This window comes from Platalea leucorodia (genome assembly GCF_965183815.1).
Source record: "Platalea leucorodia genome assembly, chromosome: 21".
NCBI lineage: Eukaryota > Metazoa > Chordata > Aves > Pelecaniformes > Threskiornithidae > Platalea > Platalea leucorodia.
Window position 1 is genome coordinate 2,392,407 of NC_138843.1, and position 12,811 is coordinate 2,405,217.

The following is a 12,811-nucleotide window of genomic DNA, read 5'->3' on the forward strand; positions in this document are numbered from 1 at the left end:
CTTCTCCTTGGTCGCACGCATGTTCCTTTTTCCTCTTCTGAAACTCTTCCGATACGGATGCGTAACAGAGAAACCCTCAAAAGCTGAGAGCGCTGGTACCGCTAGCGAGCCCTCAGCCCGGTCGGTCACTGCGTTAGCGGTGCAGGCCTGCCCTGCCTGGTCCGCGTCAGCGGCGCTTCGTGTTAGAACGATAAATGAAAGCTTTACGCTTGATTTGTCTCACGAGACCATGCCGGGACGCTCACAAATAGACAGCGGAGGAACTGGGGAAACGGGTGCTCGCTGAGCTGGGAGCAGCAGAGGGTTGCTGTAGTTGGTAACCTGGGAAGTCTGGAATCCCGCGCCGCTGCGATCCCCCGTCTTTTCCGGGAAAACGATACCCGAGTCGCATTCCCCTCTGCCTAACGAGACAGTAAAAGCCCAATTTTGCAAGGTGCCTCAGGTAAGCAGTTCGCGTTAACGACACCGAAACCCGCTCGCGGGTCCATCAGGGAGGCGTTCCTGTCGGACACGGACCGGGGCAGGTTTGCCGGCTCCTTAGAAGCTCCCCGCTAGATAAACACCGCGCGCTGGCTGTGCCGCTCCTGTTCAGTGGTACCAAACAAGCAAGGTGCCAACACAACTTTTCCTCTCCTCCTGGAAAGCTGATGGCAAAAGCCGCGCTTTACCGAGCGCGGGTCTGCACGGCTGCGCGCATTTGAATGTCGCGTTGCGGAGGCAACAGCGTAAGCAGAGCTCTGCCAAAGGAGCGGGGGGTTTGCTCACGGCTCCTTGCTGGTCACAGCACTTAGAGAACACCGTGGCCATTCGCCATCAGGAAAACGGCCACTAAATTGTCTTTCCCCAATGGGGAAAAATGCAGCTGAGGCAATGCAGAGTACGATGTCCCCCCCCAAAATGGCTTCAGGTACCGGAGGGACGTGATCTGCCCTCCCAAAAGCTGATGCCAAAGCGGATCTGGCCGGAGACGGTGCGGTTCCAAGCTGTGAGCGGGAGCGAACCACCTTCCGCTGGGGCGCTGCGAAGCCGGGTGCGTTCGCTCGGCCTCGCCGCAGACCGGCGCGGGTACGCCTCGCGCAAACCGCGCCACCGCGCCACCGGCGTTCTGCCCAGCGCGGCCGTCCCCGGGGCAGAACCCCGCCGGCAGGTGAGCCCACGGACAAGCACGGGACGGCACCGGAGACGGCTGAAGCCCCTGCCAAAGGGCTGTGCCGCGGCGGCCCCGGCGGAGGGAGCCGGTCGCTCCTCCCAGCCGCCTTCCTAACGGAAACCTTTTTCGTCGCTGGCTCTGCTTACCTCGACGGCCAGCCTAAGGCGAGACTCGCTGCGGTGAAAGCTACGCCCGGTTGTTGAAGCACGCGCGTACGACAACCCAATCAGGCGAGTCCGGACGTTCACACGCTCGTGTCCTCTTCCAAAGCTCCAGCTACTCAACCAGACAGACAGCCAGCCAGACAGACTCCCCTTGCCCCAGAAAGCTCTGACGTTACGCAGCGGCCCAGAAGAGGCTTTGCGTCTTTCAGATCCCTCTGCAGTTCCCCCTCGAACAGCACCGCCGAGGTCGCTTTTCGCAGCTGTGAGAAGCCGGCTAACCAAAACCATTTGATTTTGCTGTTTCTTTATAAACACGAGCGCTGAAAATCGTCAATATTTCACCACTGAAAACCTTGGGTCAAAAAGCAACCAACCAAGCAAGGAAACGAAGAAAAAGCTAAGCAGCCAGAGACAAAAACATTTGAGCTTTTATTACATTTCATTTACAAATAATGCAAAGATACAAAGACAAAAGCCTTCACACAAAAAAGAAAAGATTGGAAAGAATGTACATTTAGTTGAGCTGCTTTTTCACATCATTTCTCAGATTGCAAACACTTAAAGCCAACTTCAGTTTTCCACTTTACCTATAGAAAACCACAATAAATAAAACTTTTATGTCGCAGGGACAACTTTTCCAGAGGTCCTGTGCCACCAGCGCTGTAGCTGAATATAGGATTGCATATATCAGTGAAATAATCCACAACTCATTTTAATAGAAAAAGGTTCGCTTGTAAAGCACAGTAGATTATACTGTCTCTGCAAATGCATAAATCCGACATTTTTCCCCAAGCTCAGTGAACTACGTAAAGTTGTTTTTAGCTGCCGGTCTGTGAGAGAAGCTGCCAAAAGCAGCTGCATTTAATTTTATTAAAATCAAACTTTCCCTTCACGAGCACCGATACATTGAACTTCCATTTCTTCTACAAGGAATCCTGCACGGGCGGGGGCTCCGCAGCGGTAGAAGAAAAAGCATCCGAGAGTTCTACTTCCTCCCCAAAAGAAAACCTCGGTGTCTGCTGTCGCAGCTGCCTGACATAGGGCATTCCCAGCCCTGCGCCGTCTAACGCCGCCCGCGGAGCGGCGGACGCGGGGTATTTACGCACCCGGGGTATTTACGCACGTGGGGTATTTACGCACCCGGGGTATTTACGTACCCGGGGTATTTACGCACCCGGGGTATTTACGCACGCGGGGTATTTACGCACCCGGGGTATTTACGCACCCGGGGTATTTACGCACGCGGGGTATTTACGCACCCGGGGTATTTACGCACCCGGGGTATTTACGCACCTGGGGTATTTACGCACGCGGCTCTCTCCCGACGGCGGCGATGCTCGCGCCACGAATACCCGGGAGCCAGTAAGGAAAGAAAAGCTGGTTTAAGCAAGCCCCGCACCCCCACATTTGGCCCCATGAATATTATCGTATAACTTTTATATTCATCATCTACTCTGCAAGGACAGCAGCTTTACCTATTTATCTTCTCTACATTTAATGTCTTCGAAATTCCAAAACTGAGCCAAGCGTAATCGTTCCCTTTCAAAGGGAGGCTTGTGGCACTACCATAAGCAAGGTTATCGGAGACCCACCTCCTTCCCTTTCTTGACAAACAGCCAGAGCAGATGTTGTTGAATTAAAAAACTGCCCGTGGTGCGGCACAACTCAACTCCGCGTCTGCGAGCAAGTTTAAGCCCGTGAAGTTTCTGCGGGAAATACCGACGGCTCCACGACTCCGGCTGCAGAAACCCGTTCTTAAATTAGATTTCTGAAGGGAGACCTTTCATCCCCTTTTGCCTAAACCGCGGTATAAAACAGCCGGACGCCTGCAGCGCTGGGCCAGAACATCGCTTCGCTCCTCCAACCCTCCCGGCCCCGACGGCCCCCACGTCCAGGCCCTGCCGCGCCTGCACCGATTTCGCCGCGCTCCGTTACAGGCGCGAGGCTCTGACACCCGCTGCGGCCTCGCCCCGGGCTTCCCGTCACCGTCACCCGGTTACAATTTCAGCTTATCGAGGGAAGAACTCGGATTGCAGCGGAGGAAAGGACCGAGGGGTGGGTGAATCTGCACCGCTCTCGGCCTCCTCTTGAAAGATTTAGCAGAATTTGCATCTGGTAGCGAATAACGTTCCCGGGGCAGAACACCCATTTCCCCGTAACTCTACAGCTTCCGAGTTAAAAAGCTCAACAGCCATTAAAAAACCTCTCGGCTTCCCTGCAGAGCAGGGCGCCCTTCGACAGCTGTTGAAGCTCTTACCTGCGCGGGGCTGTAACCATCGGTACAGAAAACCTGAAGGAAGCGGAGCTCGCAGCCCGGCACGTTTCCATCCGACGCCCGCGCTGTCCCGCGGCGCTCCCACCCGCGCGCCGCGCGGAGGCCGGCGGCCTCGGAGCAACGCGACGCAGATCCGTCCCCTCCTCTCCTTGCGCCACGAGGCGGCACCTCCCGAAGGCAGCAGCCAACGCCGGCTTTGGAGACCTGGAAAGAAGAGAGCAGTTCTGCTCTGGCGAAACCCTGGGGCCGGTTCGGCCTCCGCAAGCGACAAACGCAGGGCAGGAAGGGACGCGGGTCAGGACAAGCCGCCTCGGAGCCTCCGCGGTCTCCGAGACTCGCACAGCCCCAGCAGAAGCACCGACTCTTTTGGGTTTGTCTCATTTTTCAGAGCCGCTTTCGAGAGCCAAGTGACGCCTCCTTCGTTCGTCAACTGTGTTAACGTAAGGCTCAACTGCAGCGTCCGTCTGAGGAACCTAAATTGCAAGAACAAGAGCAGGGAGGGAGATTTTGTGACCGGTTTTGCAGTCTCTCGCTCCGCGTGCCGAGAGCGCCTGTCGCAATCTCGGGTCCGTTTGTCCCGATTTATTTCCCGAAGGGTTCTCCAACGTCTGAGGCAGACAGGGAGGTGAAATCGGGGTAAGGCCGGCGTTGTTTCGCTGTGTGTTGTCCCCCAGCCTCTTCAGGTTTTGAAAACACCGAGCCGAAGCGTGGAATGCTGTAAGATGACGACTGTCACCTGCCAGCGCGTTCAACGCCCACCGGTTCCCAGCACAGCGAGGCCCACGTCGCTCTGACTCATCCGCCGCGCGACGCGAAGAAAAACACAACCAAACAAAAACTTCATCCAACGTAGATCAAAACCCAACGATTTTAAGACCGACAAAAGCCGCGCCATGGCGGCCGCGCCTGCTCCCTCGGCGCGGCCGGCCGCGTTCCCCGCGTCAGCCCCAGGTTCCCTCCCCGGGAGGTCGCTGCCGCGCCGCCACCAGCGAACTCCTCCGAAGGCAGCTCACGTCTCCTGCTGCCATTAAAGCAAACCTCGCGCTCAGGCCCTCTCCGGCACCGCCGGCACCGCCGGCACCGCCAACCCCTTTACCGCAGAGGAGGAACCCTCGCGCCAGCTCGGCGAGCGCCGTCCCTTCCGCACGCGGACAGAACCGTTCATTTACAACGCAGCTATGGGCAACGGGTGATCAATGTTCCCGCCGAGCAGATCTACTGCTCACGTTATTATTTTTAGTTTTGAGCTCAATAACAGGAGACCAGAACCAGTGACAAATTAAACGCCAACAGGTCCACGCTCCAAACCACACCTCTCTAACGCGCCCGCCTGCAACGGCAGATCCCGGCTTCCCAAAAACTGAAGGACGGCAAGAAAACGCGCTTTATCCCCCACGCCGTGCGGTCCCGTACGTGGCTCCCGCAATACTACGATTAGTTTTTCTGCTGACAGCTTTATCGCCCTTGCCTGAACGCATCAACAGCCGCCGAGGGGAAACACTGTCTGCAGATTTCCAGAAAAAAAAGGAAAAGGAGCAGTATCTGGGAGTCGGCACGGGCTGACGGCAGGCAAAATTACGGAGTAAAATCATCTCAACTGTCATCTCCGCTTCCGCCCTATCATCAGGCTGCGAGAAAATGTCTGAAGGATCATCGTCGTCTGGAGCGGTGTCTGGCGTCTCGGGTGTGCGACGGCGGCGACAGAAACGCCGGTGGCAAGCAGAAAACGCAGCGATGCTGCGGTGACAGGTCCCAGCAGCCGCTGCCGACTCCCGCGCCGGCCGTTCCCGAGGCGCTCGCTGTTGTTGCCAGGACGGAGGCTTCGCCGGCGCCGCAGAGGGGCAGCGGAACGGCCTCGGGGCCCGGCCGCGGGGCCCGGCCGCGTCTCCAGCGCTCGCCTGTCCCTCCACGCCAGCGGACGCGATCGCCGCGCTTGCCGGGAGCCCGCGTGAGCCTCGGGGCGCCGGCAGTCGGCGGCTCCGGCGCTCCCCTGCCCTGCTGCACAATCACCGCGCCATCGGAAGCAGGGAGGAGCGAGCGGATAAACTCCAAGCAACCGGATAAACTCCAAGCAGCCAGCTGCCGCCAGCCGAACTGACACCGGTCCCCTGCTACCGAGGTCCGCGGGCCTTTGGTGACAGCGAAGGGCTGGAGACGGGTCGAGAACCGTTAGCATTTTTCCCTTTCTCTCTTAAAAAAAGACGCGCCTCTTGCCACGTGGGTTTTCTGCCCCCAATTATGTCGCCCTAAAGCTGAACCCATTAATTACTAAATGAAAACACAATTAAGAAAACGGGACCTTCGTACACGCACCAACATCAGGTCACTGTGATTCTCCAGCAAGCAGAAAACGTACATCGGGGAATTCCACCCGCAGCGTTCCCGTCATTCTCCTGGAGCTACTTAACAGCAAAATTTGAAGTAAAAAGAACAAAGATAAACCAAAACCAGCGCTGCCGAGGCATTTCCCTGCCTGCTGCTCCCTTACATGACAACGCACGGAACCTTAAGCAGCAAGAGGTCAAGCTGTCGGGAGGGGGCGGCCGGGTCGGACGCCAGCGGGGCAGAGCGGCTGCCCGGCTGCCGAGGCGACGGCACCGGCTCCTCCGCGGTTCGCACCCAAGACCACGCCGACCAAGCGCGTCACCGCGACGCCGCTGCCAGAGAAAAACACCTGGAGGTGGAACAGATTGGCTGCGTTCGAACCCCGAGGAGGGAAGGATCCACGTCTGCTCCGAACACCGACCCGCGGGCGGGAGCCCGGCCGCCGGGCACGGCCAGCAGCACCGCACCCGACCCCAAACAAGGGGTGCAGGCATCTGCTCTCGCTCTTTTCCCTTTGGTCTCGCAGCCTGCGGCCCTCGGGAAGCCACAGCGCTCAGACAGACGCTTCGTAGTTCAAAAGCAGCAAACCTGCAACGGATGAAGAGCGGCGGGGTCTCCTACGCAGCACCGGCGCTGCCCGCGTCGGCCAACGCGAGGAGAGGTTCTCACGGCTGGTCCGGAAAGAAAGGCGGACGCGCGCAGGTGGATCTGAAAGGGTCCGAGGCGGCTCCCCACGCCCGCTACGCGATTACCGACCTCAAATAGTGCCTAAGGCTCAAACCGCTTTTCAGACGAGCGCTCCTCGCTACCTGCAGTTCACGTGTTACAGAGCCGCGTCCTGCTCCTGCCCAGCGCCGCGGCTGCGCTCCCCTCCGCGCCTCCTGCTGCGCCGCGTCACCGCGGCAGCCGCGAGCCCATTTACTGAAGAAAACAGTAAACGTATTTTACCCCTTTAGGCCTTTATTTTGATAAAATTGGTCAAGCCCACATAAGGCAATATACACCACAGTTAAAACCGCCCCCCTCCCCCCCACAAAATAATAAAATAAATAACACAAATGAATATAGTACGTAATGTAGTGTTTTGTTTTGCAGTATAGAAATTCCACACAATGATTCTGTTTAAAAAGGTAAAAATGATTTATAATACACAGTTATAATGTCATCATGGTGCCCGCATAGAAAACTGACATGCAATCCATGCCTACACTGCGCAGTATAAATAATATGCAACTAAAAATACAAAGAACAGGAACACTACAAATTTGTATTTTTTTTTTTTTTTTTTTTGCCTTTTGGTTTTTTAAAAAGAACGGACACACGTAACAAACGCTACCTGCGCTTTCACATTGCCATCACAGTGACGGGGGTTCCGTTTTTCAGAGGAATAAACGCTTTTTTTTTTTTTGTTTTTTTCTCCTTTTTCTCCTGAAAGCAGAGCGTACGTCGCGACCTGCGGGGTGCCGAGGGGCCTTCCTCCTCCTGCGCGTACAGAGGGGGTTTCCAGGGCGAGCGCCATGCTCCGTAAGGGACGATCCCGAGCCTTAATTCTTGTTTCTACAGAAATCCAAGCTCTTACAAGCAAGCACAGTCACGACCTTATTTTTGAGGGAAGTTTAAGCGATTCTGTAAGTTATCGGGCGCTGCTTTTACGCAAACTCGGAGGGCAGCTCGCTCTTTTCATCCGTAAGCGTTCTTGTCGCGTGGGTTCGCGCCAGGGTTCTCAGGCACGCTTGTTAAAAAAATTCATTAAATTTAATAGAAGGTAAGAAAACGTACAAATAATTAACAATTTCTTAAATTAATTTGCAGCCTCTTTCTGGAAACCTTTTCCCCTCTTTAAAAAAATAAAAGGGGGGTGGGGGGGGAGGGAAAAAACCGAACTGGAGGTTCTCTGTACAGGGCAGGCGGTGCGCAGGCGAAGATCGCGGCCATGCAGAAGCAGTAGCGGTGCCGGCGGTGCCGGCGGCCGGGCGGGCGCGCGGCGGAGGGGCCCGGCCCGCGCGGGGTCGCTTGCCGGAGCCCGCAGAGCGCTATGTACAACGCAGAGCCCCCGCCGCCCGCGCTGCAACGACAGCAGAAGGTCGGGTTCCCGTTTGGAAATCACAGTATTTTATACACCGAAGGTTTATTCCTATTGTTTCCCCATTGTATTGGCAAATGCAACAGTCTAGCTTGGGAGCTTTTTAAGAGATAGATAGATAGATAGATATATATATAAAAACACAAGTTGTAGGGAGGGGTGGGGGTCACTCAGCAGGTATGTTTGGACAGTCACCCTTTGAGACACCAGACAGTTTCAACATCATTTAACTGAAAAAGTTATAAATAATACTATTTTCTTTTTTTCTTTTTCTTTTTTTTTTTTTTTTTTTTTTTTTGCTAAGGGATCTCCTCGCTTTCCGCTGCTCCTTCTGCTCTCGGCCGTCCCTGGATGGGAAGGGGAGCCGCCCCCAACAGCTCTCACCCCAATTTAAAATGAAAACAGTACTCAATTCTCAAATCAATCAGATTACTTGCTCTGAAAACGCTGGGGATCCGCTCCGTGTTTACGTTTGACAACTTAATAGATTGGTTTTGCTTGAAAATCAGCCTTGTGCATACACACGTTACAAAACCATAAGTTTTAAGGGGAGAGGGGGGAAAAAAAATTCCCTCTGGAAGCGCAGCTCCCGCAGGATGCCGTCAGGAAACCGGCCTCCCGGGAAGCCAAACGCGAGAGCTGTTGAAATAACCGCTCCGGTTCTCAAAGGGTCGGAACTAGAAGCAGCTTTTGCCGGGCCGCTGCCGGGGCTCGCGAGATGGCGCGCGTTCTGTCCCCGCGACGGCTTCGCCTTCCCCCGTCCCGCTCCCAAAGCGCCGTCCGCCCCGCGCGGGAGGAACAGAACCCGGATTTCTCTCAACTAGATGGTCCCTAATTTTGACAGTTGCATCCAGATGTGTTATTTTTAAATTAAGGCCATTTCAAATGTCTACTTACAAGTCTAATAAACAAGATCTCTTATATACACATGTAGTTTAAAAAAAATTAGAAGGTAGCATTTAGCAACAGCTCCCTGTAAAAGTCTCCAGTGAGGAATCTCGTCTCCTACTTGGATGCTTCATTCTGAAGTGACTCCGGTTTTAAAAAAATAGATCACAAAACAAGAATTTACATGCATGAGAGTCATTCGAAGGAGCGCGCGATACAGACAGAAACCCCACCGGGGAACCACGGGGGCCTCGCGCGGCGCCGGTGGCCGTTCCCAAGCGCGGGACTCCGAGCCCCCTCTGCCCAAACCTCTCTGTGCTGTTACGGTACCCTCCTGTTCGAAGCTACCTTTGTTTTTTTTCTTCTCCTCCTTAAATTGAAAAAGCATTAGCAAATCTGAAATAAGCAGAGAGCGGGAGTTAACGTGTACTACCGGGCTTAAATCCTGACAAAAACCATTTTCAACACCGATGCGGGATAACCTTTCAGTTGCGCGGGGAGGAACAAAAAAAGACAGAGGGAAGCTAAGAGATCTAAAGAAAAAAAACAGAACATTTTTAGTGCAAATGGTCAACTAATGGCACAAACGTGAGCAAACACGCACCCAGATTAGAGAGATCCCAACAACGCTTCTGCTCAGCAGTGTTTGCGTGAATCTCAGGACGGCGTCCCACCGATTTCTGGAAGCACACAGAAACCTAGTATAACTCATTAAGAGCGGCCCAGCTCCTCTGCGGACCTTCCGCATCGCCTGCTGCCAACAGCAAGGAAAAATCTGTCTCGAGGGCAAGGGGACGGGGAGAAGTGCTGAGGGTTTTGTTTTTTTTTTGCTTGAAAGTCACGATAGCTGCGAAGGAACGGACACGTTTCCAGGCAAAAAGCAAATCCAGCTGATGCAGACCGAGCCGCAAGAGAGCAGAGGGGGACCTACCACGCCAGAGGGGGATCGGCAAAGCACAGCGCGTCCTGAAAGGAAAACTAAACCGGCTCTTTGATTGAGGCTGTATTTAACAAAAATGGACGTGGATGTTCAAGCCCTACGGCATGGAAACGCTCGCCTCTAGCAGGCGTTGGCTCCTCTCGCGCTCGGGGTGTCAGGCGCAACGTGCTTTTCAATTTGTTGATAATACTCCATTTGTTAATAAGACTCAAAATAACGTCAGGTCGTTAACTTCTGCCGAAGAGAGGGGTCGGGTGCTTCTGGGTTCTGCTGCTGCGCAGATTACAGCGCAACGCAGACCACGTTTTAGCGGTGCCCCGGCCGTCACCACGAGCCTGTTGGGCTCTTGCTAAATCTTTAATCTTTTTCAAATTTGAGACGAGTCCCCAAGCGCAGAGATCTGGGCATCGTCATCGATTCGGCCAGGACATTGAAGCGAAACCACCAACTCGGAGTCGAGGGGTGGTTTGCGGTTTGGTTTTTTTTTAATCTGCCATTGATGACGGGCCGCTCACCGGCCCGTTACACCGCAGCACGGGACGCTGACGGGGACTGGCAGGAAGAGTCTTGCCTAAATTTAACAGACCCTCAGCCTGCTGGAGGATACAGTACTAGTCACGGTGGAGCAAGCTGTTTTTTCCCCAGGGTGAAAGAAGGAATATCTAAGTTCCTGCCACCCGACGTGGACTATATAAAAGGAAAAAAAATCTAGACTTGCCTTAGGCTTCCTTACTTCTGCTCAACATCAGTTTAAAATTCCAGTTAGTTAAAAATACCTATATATATAATATATATAATATATTTCTGGAATAAAAACACAAAAAAGATGTACTGTACAAGTATTATGTAGAGTGCTTCAACTGGCTGTATGTAGTTTAGCTACTTTTCTAATATCCAAATACTTAAATAAAAAAAACAAAACAAAACAAAAAGATCATAAATAATGGTAACAGAATAAGTAATGAATACGCATAAAAAATAAAAAATAAGTCACTATGATTTGAGCCAGGCATTGCTATAGAAATGCCCTTCCTGTTGCCCAGGAATCTCTCACAAAGTAAAATTAGAAATACGCTCTGCAAGTTAGTCTCCTATATTCTTTTAGCTGCTTCAAAATGTTCTGATCCTTCCTCCGTGCTAATCAAGTAATGAATTATAGTACTTTTTTGTGTGCTCAGAAATGCTATATATATATATATGTATACATATATTTATAAATATATATATTACATATATATTTTTTTTTAAAAAAAGCTTTGAAAATAGTGTTTACAGTTGCCTTTTCTGACGAGCCGGCTACAGAAGGCCGTCGGGCCGCCAGGCTGCTTTGCAGCTTTGCCAAGTACGCGGGTTTGCTCAGGGCGTGAGAAGAGGCCGTGGGTGCGGGACGACAGGCGGGGAAACGAACCCGAAAGCAAACGTGGCATACCGACCGAGGAAGCGGCGTTTTTACTCTACCAAGCAGCTGCCAGGAAGCGGAGCGAGAACGGCCGCAGCCCCCAGCCCCTCCCGGCGCGGGGCGACGCAGAGATTTGCTTTCCAATCAGTGGAGGGGGGAGAGGGGGGGGCGAAGCCATCGCGGCCCCCTCCCCGTCCCAAACAGCAGCCAACGATTTGGTACGTTAGAAAGAATCTCTTTACCCTTGGCTCTGAACCTTCCTCGCCTGCCCAAAAACACCCCCTTTTCTAGTGCAAAGGATAAACCGACAACTTAACGCTGGAGCTTTGGTGGGAGGAAGGGGGGGCTCCGGAGAGGAAAAGGCTGATGGAAACTCCTTACTCATTAATGGCAATGAGCGGATAAGGGGTGAAATACGGCGCGACAGGGAGTAGGGGTCTGCAGCGCTGCAAGCTTAGAACGACAAGCTTTACTCATTGTACATGTTGTACAGGACAGAGCTACTGCTCTCAGCAACTCCTGTTCTGACGCGACTGACCCGTCGGACTCTCGAGTTCGGCTGGGCTCCAGGAACAAGCGTCATTCCCACGCTCCTGGTGTCCACGCTTCACAGCCGGTCCATCCTGAACGTGTCCTCTGTGGCGGGGTCGGTGAGGACCATGTCTGGGTCGTTCAGCATGTGCAGTCCATCCAAGGTTAAAGGGTCAATTTTGAGTTCATCCAGAGGGAACTGGGAATCCGTATCAAAGCTGACGTCTCCCACTCCTGCCAAAGAGCTGGTCAGTTCTTTTGATAAGCTGGGAGGAGATTCTCCTGTCACTGCAGGGAAGAGGAAGGGAAAGGTGTCGGTAGGACTTAGCCAATACATATCCGCCAGGCAGACGAGTCAGAAACAGCCTGCAAAAATTCTGGAATAATTTATTGAACTAAGGCTGAAGTTCAGATGAGCAACACCTATCCTCATTTCCAGCTGGCTGAATTACAGATTCGTCCGAGCATCTCAGAACCATCACAGCGGCCTAACACAAACCCAAATTCATACACAGGTACGGGGGGGCCACAAAGTGGCGTCGCTTCAGTCTCTTTTCTCCCCCTTAGGTTTAGGAGCGATAACCTTAATTTACGTGATTCTGATCAGCAAGAGTCCTTGGCTGAAACATGGACTGGACTACGGGTTTCTCGGTGGCCTGTGCAGGAATTGTTTCCAAGCCTCCAACTGTGACCAGATTTGCTACCATACGTGACACTAAAAAACCCTTCGTTGGCAAGCTCGAACAGAGCAGCAGAGGAAGAAGTTCGGCTTTCACCGCTTCTCCCTCGCTGTGACGGAGGATCCAGTAAATTCAGAGGCAGGGAAAGTCTGTAAGACAATTAGTGCTGCCATTGCAGCTCGACCTGTTTGCTGGGATTAAACGAGAGCCGTCAGGCTCCCCGGCTCACGGGGAACACGCCAGACCAGCAACACGACCATTTACACAAGGTGAAACAAAACCTTCAAAGGCAACACCACCCTTTTTCCTTTCTCAGCTCACTTCTAACGTTGCACAACGAAGAGAAACACCGACACCGGGATGGTTTTACTTGTCG

At 53.3% G+C, this 12,811-nt stretch overlaps 1 protein-coding gene across 5 annotated transcripts in view; it reads right to left on the bottom strand.

Annotated features, from left to right (window-relative positions):
* Window positions 1–5,894: 5,894 nt before the first annotated feature.
* Window positions 5,895–12,811, bottom strand: part of CRTC1 (CREB regulated transcription coactivator 1) — a 48,675-nt gene continuing 41,758 nt past the window's right edge. For all 5 annotated transcript variants that reach the window (XM_082331492.1, XM_082331491.1, XM_082331490.1 and 2 more), the window contains one exon: window positions 5,895–12,043. In XM_082331492.1, coding sequence (XP_082187618.1) covers window positions 11,832–12,043 — 212 coding nt within the window. In that variant the 3' untranslated portion in view covers window positions 5,895–11,831. The remainder of the gene's footprint in view (window positions 12,044–12,811) is intronic.